The sequence below is a fragment of the Harpegnathos saltator genome, unplaced genomic scaffold (genome assembly GCF_003227715.2).
Source record: "Harpegnathos saltator strain DR-91 unplaced genomic scaffold, Hsal_v8.6 scaffold60, whole genome shotgun sequence".
Taxonomy (NCBI): domain Eukaryota; kingdom Metazoa; phylum Arthropoda; class Insecta; order Hymenoptera; family Formicidae; genus Harpegnathos; species Harpegnathos saltator.
Window position 1 is genome coordinate 884,243 of NW_020230427.1, and position 23,514 is coordinate 907,756.

Consider the following 23,514-nt stretch of genomic DNA (forward strand, 5'->3'; position numbering starts at 1 on the left):
TATAATTGCAATTCTCGAACTTTGAAAATATAGAATTTACACATTGTATTGCGCTGTATACACTTGCATTATATGTTTTATACATATAATTCATTCATACAAAACTATGCATTCATTAGACAGCTTACGGTTAAACCCAAGTCTAACTCGGGGTAAGAATTACTACTTTCAGGTCCGTCAATTTTGATCCGTCATTTTGAATTTTGCAATAATAACCTTAAATTTGAAATCAGCACTTTCGAAAACTATTATAAAACACGAAAATAAATATTTTCTTCCGCAGAAAAGATCTAATCATTTTGATACTAATTTCTACCAATAAATAGAACTGCAAGAGGGTTATAATAAATACTATAATAAGTATTATAATGAGAGAAGTAAATATGTACTTTATTACGTATTCAGTATGAATGTCTTTTCATGGAACCAATAATATCTCCAAAGTTGTCTTTATTTGTTTAATAAGTTAATAATAATGAATTTATGCGCGAATAAAATATTCTACATCTTATGAGAATCAACGCAAGAGAGAATACCACAAGTGCAACGTCCGATAACCGGAGCAAACGATGAAAATGTCATATTTACAACATCGATACGTTATTCGAATTTTTTTGTAGAAAAATAACACAAGAAACATGCACCTTCTTTGCTTACATGTAATCAAAAATTCCGTGTATAATTTCACAATTCACTCTCTTCCCGTCACCGTTCGTTTCTCCTTGTTACACACTGTTGGATCCAGTTTTTCCAATTTTGAAAGAACAAATTTGAAACATTACGTGAAATGTATGTGGTACAAAGATGTCTACGTGATATACGACGCTGTTGTGAATCAAATCAAACTGCGATGAAGCAAGTCGAGCCATTCGCGATAAGCTCGGTCTTCGCACTTGTATCAACGCACGAGAAGGTATCCATTTCCAGAGAAAATTTACATGACAATATTATTGCTCTAATTTCGACATTACCTTAATAACTTATTTCCATTTCACAGCGAGCCCGGAAAAGCAATTGAAGACGATCGATCCTCTTCATATATGCGTACTTGCCGACAATGTCGTGTTTTACACTTATTGCATCTGTTATGCGTTTCATGAAAATGATCACTTTGTAAATTACGTTGAAATCTTAAGAAAAAGAAGGTCCATTACGTCTTTAATTTTGACTACGTGAAGGGAGAGCACGAAATTCCTTGCGCGTCGCGCCTGTTATACGCGTTTTAGCTTTTGCCGACGATGGACTTCGCCGGAAAACAATATTATAAGCTAAATCGGCTCCTTCTATTAAGTCTCGGCTTGTGGCCTTATCAGAATTCAATTCTAAAAAAAATTCAAATAGTCTTTTTTCAGACGTTATTCCTATCTTTTTTCTTACCTCAGGTACCAACTGTGGTTTTAGTTTTGTTTTAGTTTATATTTTTAGTATTTTATTCATCCATGTGAATAAATTTGACAGTTGTTGAACATAATATTAATGATACAAATTTATAATATATGTGTCGTTCAGTGGACAATTTTTATATAACACTTGCATAAACTAATTGTTCACATTTCTTTTTGTACTATAATCTTTCAATGAAAGTGCTTTCAGCTTAACACGTTTTTCGTAAGACAATATAATATAGATCTTTTCATCAAAGTTATGGTGTTTATGGTGGTTAATAGCATTTACATTATAAAATATAATGCATTCCTCCTATTCACCGATAATGTAAGTTGTTGCTTTTAAGCACTTAGCTGTGTGTGTGTAATTAATATTTACAGTAGTGTAGTTAATATTTATGTGCATACATTATTCGAAATAAGATTGTGAATAATATATTACTATATTATTATATTTTTACTTTCAACTGCCTGCAAAATTTTTCATGTTTACTAAAAACTACTACAACGTCAAATAAATTAAGCTGTCGTAATCAATGTTACACATAATGAATGTATGTCAATTATAATGTGACATATAATTTTTATTTCAGTTTTCACTTTTTTTTATTTTTTTAATAGTATGGCTGTTTTTCCGTCATAGTTTGAGTAAGATTTTTCAGAGTAAAATAGCCAATATAATCGACATATATTAGCATCAGTAATTGTGCAACCGGAAAACTATCGATATTCCACGTAGTCAATAATTACCGATAAAAATCTACAATATCATAAAGTAAAGTAAATATGTGAAATTATAAGTTCTTTTATTTTTGCAAAATGTTAAATATATTTGTAATATAAAATATAATATAAAATTTAATATAAAATGTATAATCAACTGTCCTATAAAGCTACATGGCACCTTTTCCTCAAAAATCAAATAAGATAACCAGTGCTCAGGTTTCAATATTTGCTTATGTTTTAATATATATAAATTTAATATAAAATTTCTATTAAGTATTTTCTTTTTAACTTTGATAGTATTATATATTTTAAATTTCAGTAAAGTAATATGCCAAGCATTGTTAAAAAATAATAAAACTAAGAATATATATTTTGGAATTTTAAAAATCTATGGCCATTTTACACGAGTTATCCTACAGATAATAGAAATTGACTGACATGAAATGTTAAATGATAACATAACACGAAAAATAAAAAATTCTTACAAAGTACAAACAACTATATTTGCTTTTATTCGTAGATCAGATATATCTTCGAGAGAATTCAGCGCGACTGGAATATGTTAAAAAGTCAAGCTGAACTGAAAATAATAAAAAAATACGCAAAGAACGCGAGATTGTACACGATCCAATTTTTTAGTAAGAATTCAGACCAAAAGTCATCGACCGCATCACAATTTTCAGTTCTTGTCTCTGACACGCATACTTTTGCACGCTTTACGACATACTTGCATGCATTTCCATTTAAATATTCCTCAGAAGTTATTTAGATTACAAACGCTTCCCTTTTTATTTCTTTTACCATCTTAAAAAATTTCTCATTGTTAAAATTCTTTGCAAGAATTGCAAGAATTTCCAAATCACGCGTCCGCATGACTCTAATGCATTAAATTCGTAACAATGTAACCTCCTTTCATACTTCCACGAAATATATATAGTGTAATCTGCATGCTTCAGCCTTGGTCATTTTCTTTATGCTGTCATACATAGTGCTAAATTGTATACCGATTATACTCAATGTGATCGTACCTAAGAACGAATCTCGTTCGCGACCGATTCTGATAACAATGGAATTCTTCGTCGATCAAGACACGTATTTTTACGCTATTTTAACGTATAGTTTCTTGATTAATTACGCCGGTTGCGTCACAGTTGTGGCTGTTGCAACGATTCTCATCGCGTATGCACTACACACCTGCGCTCTATTCAAAATCACCAGGTAACGCAAAAGCAATCCTTCTGAATTTTATGCTTTTGATTTTATACAAGAGAACTGACGAACTTAACCATCGTATTTTTTCGACAGTTACCGTATAGAACAAATATTCGACAAGAGCGTGTTGCAAGAGCCGGAGAACATTAAGCAACATATATTTTACGAGAAATTAATTTACGCCGTGTACATTCACCGCAGAGCTATGGAGTTAGTACTGACATGCTTCTTTCTTTTGTTGCGCTCGAAGTCTGACCTGCGAGGACAATTTGCCAATCCAGAATAGTTCTCGTGATTAATAACGTTAATAATTTTGATGCCTATTGTTCTAAAAATATTTATAAGTGTAAAGAAATAAAAAATAAAGAGAAAACAGTGAAACCTGTATTGTCAATTATTACTTGAAACTTGTCTCCTATAAAATTCTCAGGTTCAAATTTAGTATTAGATCTGAGTTTCCCAGTTGAACAGCACGTTATTATGTGTAAGATTATATTACATTATTTTCCGTAATCACAGTTCAATTGAAAAATTCACATCCAGCTGCAAATTCAAGTCCGTGCGCCTCACTTGAGACAAATTTCAAGTAATGATCATTGATGCGAGTGATAGAAAGTGAAACTTTTCTTCTTGAATACGATATCCAAGAACCCTCGCAAAGAAGGATCAAGCGCAAGGGATCTGAATGTCGTATGACAATGAATCCATAATGAACGACGCATTTTGTTGAAGTTTGGCTAACATCCTGACGAACAGTTTCACGATCTTCTATTTCGTATTGTTAGGATTTGGTGTGGCTTTGATGAGCTTGTCTCTCTATCATGTAAGTGCAGTTTGTAACACGAAGAGCACACAGTACTTAGCATTTATTCAAGTACCCCGATCGTTTCTCGAGAATGCACTTACTGGAGACAATGTAATTAGGAAATAATGCTCATTTGGCACGCAGTTATACAACGCGCTGATACTGATGGTTGATCCATTCGAACTATTGATGTCCTCTGGCATTATAACTTTGGAATTGTACTATATATTCCTGGGAAACTATGTCGGGCAGGACGTCATAGATACGAGCACTGAGATTTGTGAGATTACGTGAGTACCACACGTCATAATTATTTGTATTATTATATCGTTATTAACTCTTTGTGGACGTGTATCTGCGGGCAGCAGCCCAAGCATTTTAACAAAATTGTAAATTAACAGAAGCAATAATCATATTAGGACTATATAAAAGTTTTCATTGTTCACGTATAAATAGCATTGTGAATCATTTACATGAAAGTTGTGCGACACATTTTTGTTAGATTATGTCAGTATTATAGGTCAACCTGTATAGAAACTGATGCATAATAAGTCGTATTCATTTTTACATAATCATTTTTAATTCGTATGAAGATGGAAGTCGATAAGATGCATATTCGTTATTGTATATTTTTTTATTTTATCAGCGCAAAACAGCTGTCAAAGCAATCAGAATCATATACGAAATTTATGGTGAGAGATCGATAGGTGAAAGTTCATGTCGTGAGTAATTGTAGCGCTTTAAAAGTGATTATTTTGATTTAAAAGGTAAGGAACGTGCCGGGCGACCGCAAGAGATGAGTTCGGATGACTTGGAAGCGTTATTGCAAGAAGATTCGACTCAATCGAATATAGAATTTGCGAAAAAGTTACATGTTAATCAGAGCACTGTAATTCAACACTTGCATAAGATGGGGAAAATTCTGAAGGAAGAAAAATGAATTCTCCATGAATTATCCGAGAACGCTATTGCCAGCCGAGTTACCATTTACCTTTCGCTGCTCAATAGACACAAACATAAGTCTTTTTTGTATCGAATTGTGATCGGAGACGAGAAATGGATTTATTATGATAATCCCAATCGCAAAAGATCGTGGCTAAATCCCGGAGAATCCTCTACGTGGGTAAATCTCAGAGAATTCTTTACGTCCCAGCCAAAACGAAATATCCATGATTATAAAATCCTCCTATATATCTGATGGGACATGCAAGGAGTGTTGTATTATGAGCGGTTAAAACTACTATCGCGGAATTATATAGTCGACAATTAAAGCAGTTGAATGAGTAATTGATCGAGAAACGACCATATTTTGCGACAAAGTAAAACAAAGTGATTCTTCTGCATGACAATATCAGGCTCCATGTTGCATTGACGACCCAGGAAACTTTAATGGAATTGCAATAGGAAGTCCTACCATACCCGACATATTTTCCAGATATTGCCCCATCGGATTTTCATTTATTTCGTTCTATGCAACACAGTCTTTCTGGTATACGAGTTCGCAACGTTGAAGAAGTGCAATAATTCATCGACAACTTCATTCATTCTAGGAGCAAAGATTTCTTTGATCGTAGTATTCACCTTTTGCCTGAAAGATGGCAAAAAGTAGTAATGTCGAAAAATATTTTGATTAAAAATGCTATGTCATTTATAATAATATTAATAAAAAACATTGCCTTAAAAACGATGGAAACTTTTGCATGCCCCTAATAATAATGAAACTATTAAAACTTGTGTCCGAATTGATTTTATTATTATATTATTGTTATTATTATTGATATTATTGTTTCTATTAATTTACAGTTTTGTTAAAATGCTTAGGCTGCTGTCCGCAAAGAGTTAATACAGAAAACACATACGTTTGCCGGCACATTTTCGCGCACATTAACGCATTTTTGGGGACTGAAGTGCTTGTTGCATAGTATTGCACAATACTCGTTAAATCGTATTTCGCTAAACATATACAAATTCACAAAATTACGAAAATTAAGAGACTGATTAGACCAATCGTCGATCTAACGGTACTACATCGATGTCGTCTGTATCAGCAGATATAGTATCCCATGGCATATAGCACCGCTGTGGATGCAGAAATCGTTACTGTTCGTAATGCAAAGGAGCGGCAGAAGGAGCGCTTTAACGGCTGGTGGTTTGTTCCAAGCATCGTTAGAAGGTTTCGCTATGGTGAGTTCAAGAACACCACGAAATGATTACATTTTCGAACGAGTATCGCGTAAAGAGAGATTATTAATTGCAGCTTATGAGCGCATCTATATCCTACGTCATGCTCCTTCTCTCAGTACGAACACAACAGAAAAAACCATCAGAAGAATTATAGACGCATTTTATTAATCAGTTAAATTGACATGTTCAAAGTATGTATGTTCAAAGTATATGCTTGCGGCACATATTACGTGTTACCTCCTTGCAAAAATACGTTGAAGTAAATTTGATCGAACATCTCTTCTCGCTCGAGATTACTCCCATTACACGCAGTCCGCGGTTAATTAAGTGTGAAATATTTCTTTCACGTTAACAAATGATATCGATAATATCAGTTTTGATTATCAAATTTAAGTCGATAAATGTATACGCGATATTTTTATTAACAGAAATAAATATGCGATATTTCCACATGTATTATATTAAATCTATCATGTGATACAGATTAAGCAAACTTTTCCGGTAGAGACGTTTGTCCTGCCATGCGAATATGCAAAATGAATGATTCACTTTTTGATATCTCCCATAACTATTTCAGCGATATGCAGAAATGACTATTTTGTAAACACAAGTAAGAACTTCACGATTATCTTCACAGTTCAACGGTTTGAATAACAATGAGAACATGTGCCAAAATTGTGCGACAGTCGCGCGTGCGCCAATTCTATTGGACGGTAATGAATAATAAAAGCGAGCATGTGTTTCCCTCAACATACTTTACGTAATTCGCGCTCATCATCGCGTCCCCTTTTTTCTCTACCGCCATCTTTTAAGTTAATTCGTGAAATTTGCGAGGGTAACGACGATCGATAATAAATGCTAGTGGAAAAAAGAAAAGAAAATGTAAGACCCTCGGCACGCGACATACACTACGGGATCTTCGAAGTGAGATGAACTTTATCTATCAGCATTACTACACAGCTAATCGAATCCTTCTCGAAATTATGGGATTATGGCCGTACAACAATTCGGTATTTGTGCATATTTACAGAGTAATCCTATTTACGATCTTTGCGTCTTCTTCCGTTACTCAGGTAACGACTCAGTTCGACTTTATGTGTTGGCGTCTGATATTTATCGAAGAATTGGAAAAATTATATAAGATACAAAAATTTATGAGAAATAACTTATGAATATTATATAAGAGAAATTAATGTCGAGCTACATTACACAAATTATACGTATGTAATTTTGCATTTTTGAAATCGGTGATTCAAATTACTTGAGAAATTTTTTGCGGGATCTAATCTATGGGATCTAAAATTTTCATATTATTTCGATGGACAGTTCGCGAAATTGCACAGTACCATACACGATTTTGATCGCTTCCTATATAATCTGACGTATGCAGTGCCTTCTCTCATTTATATCCTGAAATTTCTCACCTACATCGTTTACAGTAACCAGGTAAGTTCATGAATAATTCGATTATCGATACATTGTACTCTCTCTTGATCGTTAGAAAACAATTAATTTAGTCTGAAATATAATACTATTCCGCTCATATGTATATTAGTTTCAACATTGTTAGGTTAAACAACTGATAGAGCGAATACAGCACGACTGGGATATATTCAAGGACGAGAAAGAACGCGAGATTATACGCTGTAATGCCACAAGCGCAATGCGATACACGATAGCTTTGTACGGTAATTCACTTTCGAATGTTGTAGATGTACCAAATTGTGAATATTCATACGAATGAACGTACACGTGTAGAACTACATATGTGAAGGAAAGTAAGAATCAACCCCCCAATAAACGCAATGGCACAACATTGTTTCAGTTATGAGTTTTTTCGCACTGTTCGGCTATGTCGTCATGTTATATCTTCCGACCTTCCTCGATCTCGTTTACCCCTTGAACGAATCTCGTCCGAAAAAATTGCCCATCTTATCGGAATATTTCTTTCTCGACGAGCAAGACTATTATTACCCCCTTCTGGTGCACCAGTCGATGGTAATTGCATTAGGCATAACCATAGTAATTGTTACCGAGACAATGAACATGGTGTGCATTCAACACGGTTGCGGACTGTTTGAGATAACCAGGTAAACGTAGTTGATATAATTCCCGAAATTTTAATATATACATTTTATAAATTTATATAATATAAATTTTAATGTATAATGTATATATTGAAATAACATAGTCGCATTTTTGTGTATGTGTGTGTGTGTGTGTGTATGCGTGCATGTGCGCGCGTGTGTGTGTGTGATGTGTGTAATCATATCGCTTATAGTTACCGTTTGAAACACGTTTTCGACAACGAGATATTTCCGTCCGACCTATCCGACTACGAGAAATACAGCATAATTCACTCGAAGATCATCAAGGCCGTAATGATTCACAAGAGAACTATCGAGTGAGTACACGAATCACGGCAGAAACGTGAAACGTCTCAAGTTTTTTGCTGGGAAATCAGCGCGTAGATCTCTCCTAAGAGAAAAGTTTTTCCACCGCGAGAAAGATGATCACGTCACTCCGTGTTCCTCGCAATCGATACGCAAGCATGATTTTTCACCGCTAATTAAGGTTTTTAGATTACTTCAAGTCGACTTTTAACCCGTCCTACATGATCTTGCTCATACTCGGCGTAGCCAGTATTACCATCAACCTGTTTCGTGTAAGTCATCATGTTATTTTTACCGGATAAGTAGTATATCTTTTTGTACCGTTTCGCAGTACAATCATACGGTTGTAAACATGACGTGTGACGTCCGTTTTATCGCTTCTCAGCTATTACAGGCCGTCACAGTGATGAACGATTGGGAGGAACTAATGGCATCCGGATCTTTCGTTCTAGGCCAATATGGCTACATGTTTACTATCAATTATTTTGGCCAGAAATTAAACGACCGTAGCTTCTATGTGTTCAAAATGACGTATGTTTTTACAAATGATACGCCATAAGTGTGTGTAACATTAATCACATATTTCAACGAGAAGTTTAGTAAGAATAAAAGTAAAGTAAATAAAAATATGTATTTTTCGACTGCGATTGCGCAGGTACGAAGCATCCTGGTATACGGCACCAGTACAAGCGCAAAAATTTCTCATATTAATGCAGCAGAAAATGATCAAGGGTTACATATTGAATATCAACAGTTTGATTACAGCGTCACTGGAAACCTTCGCATCGGTAATAATATTTTTTGGCCGTCACAATTTCGAACAAATAATCAACTGAGAAATAACTTTATCATATAATCGTGCTAACGCGAATCTCATAAACAAACACAACACGCACACTGCATAATAATGCAATATGACAAATTTATTCATTCATTTCTTTTATTTTTTTTTGTTTCTGATGTCATACCTTTAATTATTTCTTCCAGCTAACGAGCATGACGCTGTCATATCTCACTGTGATCTATTCCGTACGTTGAGATCGAAACAGACCGTGAGTCTAATTCTAGTAATCGATACAGAAAGTTGTATCAGCAGCACTCATGAGACAACTTATTCTCGTAGAATAAAATACATTCGCTATTAGTAAACATCACATGAAAAAAAAAACACCCCTGTATATTTTATATGCAATATCGTGCATTCCACCTTGTATGTAGACCAAAACATAATTTCTTTAATCTCTTATCATTTTGCGGGTTATTGATTTTCATACAAAGTAAGCATGCTTGCTAGAAAATGTTTTCGACACTTTGCTGTTTTATTCCCTTTTTTGTTTTTATCCTAATTTAGTACGTTATAGAAATTAATTTTAATCGATAGCTTAAACATCTCTTTTTTGTGACATATGAAACAACATCTTTCATTCGTACACTGCAATTTTGCATGATGCTCGTAACATTGTAAGGGGACATGACGAAAAGCTGCTTGACATGTACAATAGAATAAAAGGGATAGAAGTCAAAATTATCGCGCAATATATTTAAATATTTAAATCCTCCAAAAATATCTTTAATCCAAATAACTCTGTCGTCCTTAAATCTAAATAAATCTTTTCACACAGATATATTGTTATAACAATTGAAGTCATATTCACTTGTCAATCTCGTTGCATAAATCAAATTGATTGAATCGCTGACACGTTAAAATAATTTTTAGACCACCGTATTTTTATGTTATTCATAATCAGATATTGAGCTATTGAGAAATTGCAGTCTGAAAATAAGATATAGTTTCGCCTGACTCGGATATTTTCCTATTTCTCACGGTAAGAATGCAAGAAAAATCCTTTATAAATGCTTTATCTTCACAGTATCATCAAATAAATTAATCAAAATGTTTCCATGTTTCATAATTAAATTATTACGAAGGAAGAATTAATCTATTCTCGACTAGTATATTTCTAAGAGAAAATATATTTCTAAGAGAAAATCAATCTTTCTGGTAAGGAATTTATGGAAAATCGCGATATTCTTATTTAAATACATTTATTCTCCGCATATTTACCTCAACACTTTCCACACTCTGCTCGTTTCAATCAAAACTCAGTTAAGTCACCAAGTATTTGAACTACAATATTCTGAAGTACAATATTACAACTCACGAGAAACTGCATCAGAAGTGAAAAAGGAAGAGAAAACAACACAAACCACATACACATATATACACACACACACACACACATACACGTATATACACAATTCACTGAAAAATTCCAACTCGACGCGCGACTGACTGTGTCACGAACTGGCGACATTCAAACGTATCGCGAACGTGCCGTCAGTATTTTCGTGGTTGGTGACGCCACGAAGACACAGCTGTTTCACGACGACGTACGAAAGCAAAGCGATGCTCTTCGCACGACGGTTCATGCGACATTGAGGAAAATATCGCATATGAAAAGCATTGCTCGCTATTGCGCCCGCGCTGCGCCGCGACGTCGACGTTGGCGCCGACACCCCACCGCATTGTTACGCCAGGTAAAACATTATGGCTTTTACCACGTGCGATATTTTTACCGCACGGGAGATCTACAGGGTACTCTATATACTTTGACCACCTGAGATATTTCTGTCGTGTTTAATGATACAAAAATATGCCTGCAGAAAAAGTTACGTTAGTTAAAAGTTTAAGTTAGTTCTAAGGAGTAATTATGACGATAGGAACTTTTTTCTTAATATCATTTTTTCAAAAATTTTAAGATTAAGATTAGTTTTTTTTTTCTTTTTTTTTAAATGGAACCATATATTTTTATATGAACGATCTTAAAACCGACATTGAATCAATTTCAGCCAGGTATAACGATATAACCTACAAATAATTTTTAACATAGAAAATACATATGTATGTTCGAGGAAAATAGAAAAATAAAAAAATGTCTGCTTTTACAAAGATTTATTTTATAAAAGATGTTCAGAGTAATGTGCATTGACTTCAACATTTTTAAATGCAAAAAATACGTTTTTCATTTCACGTTTTCCATTATTTCTGGCATGATGATAAAATTATACATGTTTGCAAAATTTGTTCTCGCATGTTGCATTGTTGTAGAAGCATAGTCAAAGATCTTATTTTCATAAGAAATTTTTCTTTTTTAATTAATGAAATTTTAGATCTAATTAAGCTGATCGACAAATTCTAGCATCTGTTAAAAACCATAAATTTTTTATTTTTCCATTTTCCTTAAACATTTGTATTTCTCATGTTAAAAATTAACTGTAGGTCATATTGCACATTGCTATATTGCTGAAATCTACTCGACACCGACTATAAGATCGTTCAAACAAAAATGTATAATTCTATTTCAAAAAAAAGATCTTAATCTTGAAATTTCTTAAAAAATTATCTTGAGAAAAAATTGTTTTTATCATCAATTTTCCTTTTCTTCTTTTCAGATATTTTTTTCATATTTCGTATCAAATGTAACAAAAATATTTCAGGTGGTCAAAATATACGAAACATCCTATATAAATGAATGTACCGACAGATGAATAATAGCATTATTTAATAATAGGGAGTAAACCGGATATATCGATAAACAAATATCTATATATACAAATATATATTTGTAATTGTATAACAAATATGTCGAGCCTGTAATAAATAGGTGTGCTCATTTTTCAGTTCTTTTAGTCAGTCCAACAATAGTATTAAATAATAAACACAGCGGTGAGATATTCCTAAGAGAATGTTCATTCAGATATATTTTTAAAATATATACAACACGAATTTTGCAGCACTGAAACCGCTCACTGCAACACGAAACGCACGCATCAACAACTCGGCAAACTATGAAAAAGAACTATACCACCCGACATAAGATAATCACACCTTCATAAAAAGAATTGATATTCTACATTACGCAAATTAGTGAATTTTTCTGCATACGCTACTTTCGTTTATACTTGCAATTGAACACTATTGTGAAATACATACACGTTGTTTTCATCTATTTTATTTTAACATCTAGACGATTGTGCAAATTGTCAAAATTATCAAACGCGTCCCACATTCATTGTATCAACAAGCGAGGTGTAACTCAGTGAGAGTTGAAATAAACGAGAAGAAAGGTAGGGAAGCACGTAGCTATCTCTTTGGTTTTGAGCGCAAAAGTATTTCGACCGTCGCGAAGAGATGGACTTTCTCGGGAATAAATACTACAAACTCAATCGTCGTCTTTTGCTGCTAGTCGGTTTGTGGCCATACGATCACTGTCTCTTCAAGTATTGTCAAATGATGCTTTGTAACGTCATTGTAATATTAACGATGGCTAGCCAGGTATTAAGTAATGTTCCGTGTGTCAAAAAGATCCAACAATATTAAACGCGATCGGTCATTCAGTCGTATTGCTATATAATACAACATAGTAGAAAATAGTTTTATCATCAATTTCACTTGATCATCGGTTCGTAATTTCAGGTCGCGAAATTGATAACACTGAGACAAAACATTGGCTTCATGCTACAAATAGTGTCTCCTATTGTACTTGGTATAGTCTTTATTATAAAATACCAAACATTCTGCCTCATCCCTGGAAAAGTAAGTTGATAAAACATTGCCGTTTGACAAATCAGTGATATTTTTTCTTGATTTTATATATTATATCTTCTTATGATCATTTTTTACTTCTTCTTTACTTCTCTATTTGTTTAATATAAACACCTGTGCACTTCGAAAAAGAAAGCAAGTATTTACTCTCTCGCTATACATTTATCCGGCTACAGAAATCTGACTAAAAGAGAAGTCTTCTGATTTTCCTTGTTTGCGAAATATAGAAAATATATGCAATGTACATTCGAAAATTGTTAATTTTTTATGCGCGAGAAAGCAACAAGGTCACACAGCAAGGGCACAAATCTTTCTAGCAAGGGGTCAAAAATGTATTCTAACATATCGCTTTAAAGAACAGTCGATTTTATTCATACGCTCTTGTGAATTCTGATACTTTTCGCGAACAGCTACGGCGCCTGATGGACCACATAGAGAGGGATTGGAATATGCTTAAAGATAAAAGAGAACTAGACATCATAGGAAGATACACTTATATCGGAAGTATGTGCACCTTAAGTTTCACAAGTAAGAAACAGACACTCGTATAGATCACTTTGGTTCCAATCATATCGTATCATTACTCTAAAAGAACCATCTTTTCGTACTTTCAGTATTCGGCGCCGTGGCGACAATAGTTTGCATTCTCTTGCCATTCATACCAATTATTCACGATATACTCACGCCGCTGAACATCTCCCGTCCACGACAGCTTCTGTTCCCGGGAGAGTACTACATCGATCAGCGAAAGTACTTTTACGTAATCTCGTTGTACTTAGACCTCGCTCTGATTCTAATTATCATTACTCTGCTGGGCACCGAAACGCTGTACGTAACGCACGTGCAACACGCTTGCGGATTGTTTCAAATTGCCAGGTAAAAAAGATAAGCTATGCGCGGTGCTAAGCTATGCTGTAAATTTGACAAAACTCGTTGGACATTTTATCTCGAATATCTAATTCGTCCGACAGACGTGAAATGAATTACGCTTCGTTACTTTTTCAGCTACCGGATGAATCAAGCGTTCGACGAAAGTCTGTCACAGGTTTACACGCCTGAAAAGAGAACAATCTTCGTCTACCAAAGGATAATTGAGGCTGTACACATTCACAAAAGAGCTCTGGAGTCGGTATATAAAAAGCATTTTTCTTGCTAGTACGCGAAAGAAATATTTCATATACCGTTCTACGTGAAATAATATTCGTTAGACTCGAAAGATTTATCTTGAAACTACGCGAGTAAACACGCGAGAAGACAGGCAATGTCATTGCGGCGATAGCAAATCAACGCGCTAGCATCTCTTCCTCTTCAAGGTTTTCCGAATTCTTGTGGTCTTCTCTGGCGGTGTCATACAGCATTCTACTCACGATCGGAATCATGTCTCTGATCATTAATCTTTTCTGCGTTAGTACTACTTCTCTCATACTTCTTTCCACGCCGCGAGTCTTGCTTAAAAATATATTTAATTTGCCGGGTACTTCATGATGTGTATGGTTTGATAACATATCTGTGTGATTAATTGTGTAAATTCGCTGCTCAATTTGTTTCGCTCGTATCGTTTGCAGCTTTTTCAAGCAGTATTAAACGTGAAGGAAATGAACGAAGTAGTACGACTAAGTATATTCATTGTTGGGCATGTCTTTTATATATTCTTGGGTAACTACGTTGGCCAAATTTTAATCGATCATAGCGCCAGCATTTTTGAGAAAACGTACGTATATCCTGCACACAGAATTGAAGACGAGAAAGGGAGCCTATTTTCGCAAAGACAAAATAATTTTGTCTTGTGTGGGCGGTAATGCAAAACCGCGATTAGCAAGATTTGATTATCATCATCTGATTTTCGGGCAAACTTTTAGATACCTCACGCGATGGTACAGCGCCCCATTGCGAGTACAAAAGTTACTACCGATTATAATGCAAAGAAGCACAAGAAGCTGTAAAATGACCATAGGCGGTATGTTCGTTTCATCATTAGAAGGCTTCGCAGCGGTAAATTTTACGCAATTACGAAATATTGAACTCTTTTAGCGGCGAGAACTAAAGTTGACTTAAAGTTAACTTTTATAACATTTAATACATTACAGTGTCTAAATTTTTAATGTCTTTTAATATCTTCAAGTTCTATATAGCGAAAACTTTGAGAAAAAAACTGAGAGGAAAAGAAAGATATTCTCATTAATTTTCGTCGCCACTGAAAGAGTTATAAAAATCACTAGATATATTATATATATTTTTTATAACATAAATCTTGAATTAAATTTTCAGCTTATGAGTACGACTATGTCATACTTTACGGTACTTTGGTCCGTAAACAAGTAATGCCGTTAACGACAAAAACGTATTACACCATGTATCACTTGTGTAGTTATTAAATCAGTAAAATTAAAATTAAAAACAATAATCATAATAACGTCGCAAGATAATTGTCAAATTTTCTTCACTGGATCCATAATATTTTACGAAAAAATAGCATATTATAAAAATATAAATAACAATTATAAAAATGAAAAAAATGTTTATAAGAATTTTTATCTTTTCCGAGAATGATACATATGTCATACTTTAAAGAAATGTATCCGTCGTTTTCTGTCTTAGAGGATGTTCACTCCGACGTATGCAGCATTTTTGAATACTTTCGAGGTACATTATTTGCTATACTGAAACCGTCCATGTCAACGCGAAGTGCAAGCAGCAACGGCACAACAAACTGTAAAGAAGAGCAGTCATAACCCGACATAAGAAAATTATCCCCTCATGAAAGAAGACTAACATTCTGAATTGCGCAAATTAAATAAATTTCCTCCACATGGTGTTTTCATATATATGCGAATAGACGCGTTAGATGATATATAACCCTTATCTTTTCATTATCTCTTATAGCATGTAAATTTTGTAAATTAAAGCAGTTATCGCTCATTCCCGTTTATTTTATAACGGTGTAGGGTGCAATATAACAGAAAATAAAACAAATTTAACGAATAGAGACAAAGATAGAAGGGCATATAGGTGTCTGTTTATTCTTGAGCGCAAAAGTATTTTGACCGTCGTAAAGAAATGAACTTTCTGGAGGATAGATACTACAAACTCAGTCGACGTTTTTTACTGATAGTCGGCTTATGGCCATACGAACAGTCAATCTTCAAATATTGTCGAATGATACTTTACAACGTTATCGTGTCCTTATTAGTGGTCAGCCAGGTACAATTACTAAATGACAGTTCGCGCACGAAGAAAATTAATCATCGACATCACATGTTAAATGCGTCCATATAACGAGAACGAGACCGCTCACACATCATACATACTGCTTATGTGCATTTCAGCTTCACATTACATTACATTGTGATTTTCAAAAAACTATCTTCCAAAAATAAAACTCGTTTATCGAGACTACTTGAAATTTAGCAAAGTTATCACTTTATAAATATTTACGTATTTAAGCGACAAGCTTATTACTTTTAAACTTTAAACACTAATATAACACTAATATATTTTTTTTTAATAAAAATAGCGGTCTCTCTTTTCTCTTTCTGCCTAGTTATACGAATTACTTTATATAATTTAATATTTTTCATTTAATCTAATCATCAACCCGTGCTTTCAGATCGCGTACCTGATAACACTGAGACACAACATTGATCTCGTACTGAACATTCTCGCTCCTACTGTACCTTGTTTAATCTACGCTGTAAAATACCAAACATTCTCTACCATCCCTGAAAAAGTGAGTCGGTAATGCGTTGCTCTTTGCAATTTTATTTTTGGTTTTATATATCTTTATTTTCTTTAACGTTAAAGCCTGTATAATCTCGCGAAAAGAAATCAATTTACTTTTATCCGGCTGGATAAATCTGGCTAGAAAAGATCTTCTATACTCGTTTGTTTATAAAATATCAAGAATGTAAATTTTGAAAGTTCTAATTATATATTCACCTATACATGCATGAAGGCACGGATTTTCATAGCAAGAATCGAAAATATATTCTAACGTCTGCTGTAAAGAATAATTGATTTTATTCATGTATTCTCTTGAATTCTCGCGCTCCACACGAGCAGCTAAAACACCTTATGGAACACGTAAAAAAGGACTGGAATATGCTTAAGGATAAAAGAGAATTGGAAATCATAGAGAAATATATTTATATTGGAAACATGTGCTGCATGGGTTGCGCAAGTAAGAAACAGATACGCGTGTAATGCACTTTGGCTTTAAGCATAACGTACAATCGTGCTGAAAATTTGACTGTTCTCTCGTATTTTCAGTACTTGGTGTCATGGGAATAATAATATTCCTTCTCACGCCATTCGTACCGAACATTCTCGATATTCTTGCTCCAATCAACGTCTCGCGTACACGACAGCTTCCGATTCCGGGGCAATACTTCGTCGATCAGCAGAAATACTTTTATGCCATTGTATTACACTTAGATATTAATGTGATTATAATTGTCACTACTCTGTTGGGCACCGAATCCCTGTACATAATGCATGTGCAACACGCCTGTGGATTGTTTCGAATCGCTAGGTAGTCAGATGAAAGAAAAGCCGCGCGCGATTTTTAAATAGCATTAAACTGCAAATTTCATGCAACTTGTGCGAAATTTTATTTGACTATTTTTACAGTTACCGAGTGAGCCGAGCGTTCGACGATAATCTCTTACAGGCTTACGCACCTAGAAAGAGGATGATCATCGTTTACCAACGGATAATCGAGGCTGTACATATACACAAAAGAGCTTTAGAGTCGGTATATAAGAGTTATTTTTCTCGCTAATATACGAAAGAAATATTTGGTCGGCGATTATTGTATCCGTAGTCTATCACTCTTCGTGAGATAATATTCGTGTAGAAATCTCGTTAGACTCAAGAATTATTTTGAAAATTACGCGACTAAACGATTGCACACAAGATTGCATACAATATTGTTCTTGAAGTAACGAATCAACACGCTAGATTCTCTTCCTTCCTTAAGGTTTTCCGAATCCTTGTGGTCCTCCCTGTCGGTATCATACAGCATTCTACTCACGATCGGAATCATATCCCTGATTATCAATCTTTTCTGCGTAAGTATCATTTCTGTCATATTCCTCCGAAATTTTACTTGGAAACCTATTCAATTCATCTGGTACTTTATGATGTTCATGATATATGATGTACATTATGCGCGATTAATTGCGTAAATCAAGAAATGCTTTTTGCAGGCTTGAGAAGCTTGCATATTTCGGTTTTTTTACGATACATATTTTTTTAATAATATGTATCATTTTGGCGCTTATATATTTTACAGCTTCTTCAAGCGGTATTATTAGTCAAAGAGATTAACGAAATAATAAGATTGGCAATAATTACTTTTAGTCATATTCTTTATATATTCTTGGGCAACTACATTGGCCAAATGTTGATAGACCATAGCGCCGATGTTTCTGAGAAAACGTATGTAAATTCTGTATTGAATCAAAAACGAAAAGAATGCCCACGAGCGTAGAATAATTTTCTTTTGGATCAATAATAACACGAAACAATCATCAACGAACGAAATAAAATCTGATTTTTGAATAAAATCTTTTAGATACCTGACGCAATGGCACTGCGCCCCTTTGCAAGCGCAAAGATTATTGCCATTTATGATGCAAAGAAGTATGAAAAGTTGCAAAATGGTCATAGGTGGTATATTTACTTCATCATTAGAAGGCTTTGCGACGGTAAACGTTACACAAATGTGAAATATTTATTCCCTTTAGAGACAGTTTCCAGCAAACTGTTTAAAGAAATTAACTCATTGTCACTCAAATCTATTAATTAATTTAATGCCCTGGTTATAAAATTATATTTACATGAGAGAGACAATCCCGTTAATTTTCACTACCGCTGAAAGAGTTAAATGAAATTAACCAGATATTCAGTGCTTTTAGAAAAAAAAAGTTCAGGATCTTAAGGGCTGTTATTCACAAAATAGAGCAGAAAGATCCTAATAAACATGGACCGAAAAATTAATATTATCAGAGTTATGAACACATCTATTTTAATTAAAGTAAGCGACTTACTCGCTTCTGGTATTTTTGTATTCTCTAATGTAATTTATCTGTCATTCGGTCTGTCTATCAGTGAAGAGTACCATACTTTAAAGAAGTCCCTAAAAAAGAGTCTCTTCATTTTTGCTCGGAATATAAACAAACATCTGTTTTCTTCCCATTTATACACACGTTTCACTAACAAGGAAAGATACCCAACTGTCACTCACTGATTTTAATGAAACTTTGTACACTTGTAAAACTATACAAAATAAAAGACACGTATTTCTTTTATCTGCGGAGAAGCGGTTTAAAGGGCAGAGACAACCTCTTGTATATATGAGATGGTTTTCACATTATAAATACATTCTTGACGATATTTTTGAAAACTTTGAGATATTATGGGGTTTTCGGGATCGCAAAATTCGAATCTGTTATTATAATTTAAAAATACAAAATGGCTGATCAAATATGGCGCCCATACAGTCAGTCAGTCAGTCAATCAATCAATCAGTCAAACCAGTCAGTCAGTCAGTCAGTCAGTCAGTCAGTCAGTCAGTCAGTCAGTCAGTCAGTCAGTCAGTCAGGCCAGTCAGTCAGTCAATCAGATAGTGAATAAACATTACTAAACTAAAATATTTTGTTATGACATAATTTAATCATATATATTTAATCACACATCGCAGCTTTCGATTACTTGTTATTACTTACTAATTAACATATTGAATATGGTGGCTAGATATCTATTTTTGTGGTCGCCATATTGAGTCAGCCATTTTGAATTTTCACATTTTGACCACAAATTTGTATTCAGCAACCCAAAAAAATATGGGTATATCAATTTTCATACAAATACGTTTAAAATCGGCGGAGATATACGCCAGATCACATATATGCGATCTTACCAGGCGTGGTACTTTTTTTCCGTCACATATATGTGATTTTACCAGTGAACCGGTTAACCATTTTATATTTTTAAATTATAATAACAGATTCGAATTCTGCGACCCCGAAAACCCCATAATACCTCAAAGTTTTCAAAAATGTCACGAATGTATTTATAACGTAAAAACTACCCCATATATACAAGGGGTTGTTTCTGCTCTTAAAATCGCTTCTCCGCAGATAAAAAAATATGTGTCTATTATTTTGCATAGTTTTACAAGTGTACAAATTTTCATTAAAATCTGTGAGTGACAGTTGGGTACCTTCCCTTGTAAGTAATTAGTCATATATTCTTGTGAACAGTAAACAGTTACAAAGAGCTATCACAAAATTTTTGCAATACGGTAAGAATGATATCATATTATTCTAATCAAGAAATGGCAGAAATATATTTTATGTATGGCCGCGCACTAGAAGCGAGTAAGTCACTTGCTTTAATTAAAATAAATAATTGCTCATAACTGACAATATTAATTTTTCGGTCCATCGGTTTTTTAGAATCTTTCTGCTCTATTTTATGAGTACTATGCCCTTAAAGCTCTGAACCCTTTTTTTGAACACTCTATATATAACTGTTAGTATAATATAAATATTGAATTGAAATTTCAGGTTATGAGTACAACCATGTCATATTTTATGGTACTTTGGTCAGCACGCAAATAATACCATTAACGGTAAAAAAGGTATAGCCATTATAAATTGTAGTCATTGCATTAATAGAAGAACTATAAAAGAAAAGAAAAGTAAAAGAATCATTAATGTAGCAAGATAATTAAAACAAAAAACATCTTCACTTAGATTAGCGATATTTCAAAAATCATTAAAACATGCAATTATGCAAAATAAATAAAATATAATTTCACAATCAATTCTTTCCGATTTTCCCTCATACTTGTTTAGTATTACTATTATTATTATTACTGTATGCTTATTACTTTTCACGTGGATAAAAGAGACTAGGTACAACTTTGGTGATGAAAATTTACTGCATCTATAAATATATAATATACTGTTGCACTCATATACTGTTGTACTCACTATCATAATCTTGAGAATCACAATCTTGAGAAATGTAAGGCGAATGAAAATGATTTATATGACTTTTTTTCATCAGAGAATTCTTTACAATTTCAATACAAGCTTCCTCATAAAATAATTTCGTAATTGTAATCGCGAATATTTAGCAGCCATATCGATGCGAGCTTAAGCTAGGTGCGGCAAGACGTACGAGATACTATCAAAATGAAACCAGATTAAACCTATAAGAAGTATAGTACTTTTCTAACTTAAATTTGGTCTATATCTCCTTCAAAATAATTCCCTTTTACATGTATACAGCGATCCCACCGCTTCTCCCATGCCTCAAATGCTTCCTGAAAATCTTTTTCTTGAATAACATTTTCTTAAGCACCTCTTACGATTCGGACTGGATCTCTTCGACCGTGCTAAAATGCCGCCCCTTGAACTTCATTTTAGAAAACAAAAAGAAATCACAAGGGACTAGATGCAGCGAGTAAGAAGAATACGGAACGACCACTATGTTATTTTTTGCCAAAAACTGCCGCGTTTTGAAACTGGCTTTTGCACTATGACAATGCTCTCGTGTGGGCGTTTCTTTCGCACCACACTTCCGGTCTTTTGCGACGAACGTCTTCACATAATCTCCTCAAGACATCGCAGTAAAAATCTGCATTCTCTGTCTGATTGAGAGGATCCAATCCAAACCGCAAAAGGTGCTTAACACTGTTCAAGAAAAAGATTTCTAGGGAGCGTTTAAGGCATGGCAGAAACGATGGGATCGTTGTATACATACAGAAGGGAACTACTTTGAAGGAGATATAGACCAAATTTAGGTTAGAAAAGTATTATACTTTTTATGGGCTTAGTCTATAATAACTCGATAATTATTGCGAATATTGTAAAACGCTATGGGACTTTTGTGTTTGCTTCGACTCGCTCTATGTTTCCACGAGCGATTGTTCAGGTGACCTGAGACACTCTGTAGATACACGTGCGCGCTTGATTTACTGACACTATATACAGGGTGTTCCGTAAGTCGAGGTAAATCGCTCGGGAGATGAATAGAGAATCAAAAACAAGAAAGAAAGTTGTTACAAATATAAGTCCGAAAATGCGTTGTTTTCGAGTTACCGCCATTTCTATGTTAAAATTTGAAATTGCTTTGCTTTCGAATTTTTTTGTCAAAATTGAAACATGAGATGGTTTTTATGAGTTTCAAAACATAAATAAAGTTAAATAAAAGTTGCGGGCTGCTTTAGCACTCTCCACGATGCACCACGCGGAGCCCGCTTAGCATCCCTTGGCAGAGATCAGGACTCCACAGTTTGTCACTCCTGTGGTAGTGGTTAGTGACTCCAAACCCTCTTTGTTGTGTGTGTGTGTGTGTATATGTGTGAATGTAAAAATTATATGAGGTGTTCGAAATGACCTCCTTCTGCATGAATGCAGGCTCTAACTTCTTTCTAAGGAGTCCCGAACTCTTTGTAGCACTTCCGGATTTTCCCTAATGTTTTCAAATCCATTAGTTATTTTCATCATTTCGAACACCTCATAAAAACCATCTCATGTTTTAATTTTGACAAAAGAATTCGAAAGCAAAGCAATTTCAAATTTTAACATAAAAATGGCGATAACTCGAAAACAACGCATTTCCGAACCTAGGTTTGTATCAACTTTCTTTCTTGTTTTTGATTCCCCATTCATCTCCTGAGCGATTTACCTTAACTTACGAAACACCCTGTATATCGAGTATCTTTGATGCCGTTAAACATGATCCGTAAGTAGAAACTTCTTGTAACTGTGGAATATTTTATCGCTCAAGATGAATACTTGTATGTTATATTTTGTCATTTATTTATATTTGAAAGTCTTTGTGGTATCACTATGGCGTTAGTCACGGAATCGTTATACATAGCGTATACTTCACTACGTTTGCGGAATGTTCAAGATTGCTTAGCGAGTACTATATAATGAAACGTGGAGGATGCTTTATTTTTTCTTTTTTTCCATTTAACGTCTAAGAACAATATTTATAATTAGATTTTATATTTAAAACCTTCTCAAGTGTACTTTCAGATGCTTTGTATGCAATAAAACGATCTGCAGCATCTAAAGATGGACTTAAGAGGATCTTCAATATAAGATCCGACTATGAATACTTCATATTATATTTATGATGAATACCACGCTAAATCTCTTAACCACTGACGCTCGGCACGATTTC

General features: G+C 34.1%; 5 protein-coding genes across 14 annotated transcripts in view; all 5 read left to right on the forward strand.

The window, feature by feature from the left end:
• The window catches only part of alpha-Man-Ia (alpha-Mannosidase class I a), a 923,832-nt gene that overhangs the window by 823,978 nt on the left and 76,340 nt on the right, over positions 1-23,514 (forward strand). The window lies entirely within an intron of this gene.
• LOC105182709 (uncharacterized) lies at positions 7-6,927 on the forward strand. Of its 3 annotated transcripts, XM_011140357.3 has the most exons (10): positions 475-1,382; positions 1,594-1,713; positions 2,632-2,749; positions 3,068-3,329; positions 3,417-3,533; positions 4,056-4,146; positions 4,273-4,418; positions 6,180-6,312; positions 6,386-6,503; positions 6,890-6,927. In XM_011140357.3, exons 1-9 carry the CDS (start codon positions 1,239-1,241, stop codon positions 6,464-6,466), a joined length of 1,212 nt encoding a protein of 403 aa, XP_011138659.2. In that variant the 5' UTR covers positions 475-1,238; the 3' UTR covers positions 6,467-6,503; positions 6,890-6,927. The 3 variants fall into 3 exon arrangements, with proteins under 3 accessions (XP_025160069.1, XP_019696760.1, XP_011138659.2); XM_025304284.1 differs by lacking the exon at positions 6,890-6,927 and having other exon boundaries at positions 7-1,382; positions 6,386-6,747; XM_019841201.2 differs by lacking the exons at positions 6,180-6,312; positions 6,386-6,503; positions 6,890-6,927 and adding an exon at positions 4,896-5,731 and having other exon boundaries at positions 7-1,382.
• LOC105182721 (uncharacterized) lies at positions 7,229-9,868 on the forward strand. Its single transcript, XM_019841203.2, has 9 exons — positions 7,229-7,385; positions 7,639-7,758; positions 7,883-8,000; positions 8,138-8,402; positions 8,594-8,716; positions 8,887-8,977; positions 9,091-9,236; positions 9,361-9,493; positions 9,693-9,868. Exons 1-9 carry the CDS (start codon positions 7,242-7,244, stop codon positions 9,741-9,743), a joined length of 1,191 nt encoding a protein of 396 aa, XP_019696762.1. The 5' UTR covers positions 7,229-7,241; the 3' UTR covers positions 9,744-9,868.
• Positions 12,405-22,066, forward strand: LOC105182722 (uncharacterized). 7 transcript variants are annotated; one of them, XM_019841170.2, is made up of 13 exons: positions 12,405-13,041; positions 13,183-13,302; positions 13,722-13,839; positions 13,926-14,187; positions 14,317-14,440; positions 16,919-17,038; positions 17,371-17,488; positions 17,578-17,839; positions 17,938-18,057; positions 18,287-18,377; positions 18,602-18,747; positions 18,884-19,016; positions 20,880-22,066. In XM_019841170.2, the coding sequence occupies exons 1-13, from the start codon at positions 12,898-12,900 to the stop codon at positions 20,931-20,933; spliced, it is 1,812 nt and encodes a 603-aa protein (XP_019696729.1). In that variant the 5' UTR covers positions 12,405-12,897; the 3' UTR covers positions 20,934-22,066. The 7 variants fall into 7 exon arrangements, with proteins under 7 accessions (XP_019696729.1, XP_019696733.1, XP_019696731.1 ...); XM_019841174.2 differs by having other exon boundaries at positions 12,405-12,833; XM_019841172.2 differs by lacking the exon at positions 18,602-18,747.
• On the forward strand, positions 14,812-15,791 carry LOC109503787 (odorant receptor 49a-like). Its single transcript, XM_019841229.2, has 3 exons — positions 14,812-15,022; positions 15,171-15,303; positions 15,580-15,791. The coding sequence occupies exons 1-3, from the start codon at positions 14,907-14,909 to the stop codon at positions 15,631-15,633; spliced, it is 303 nt and encodes a 100-aa protein (XP_019696788.1). The 5' UTR covers positions 14,812-14,906; the 3' UTR covers positions 15,634-15,791.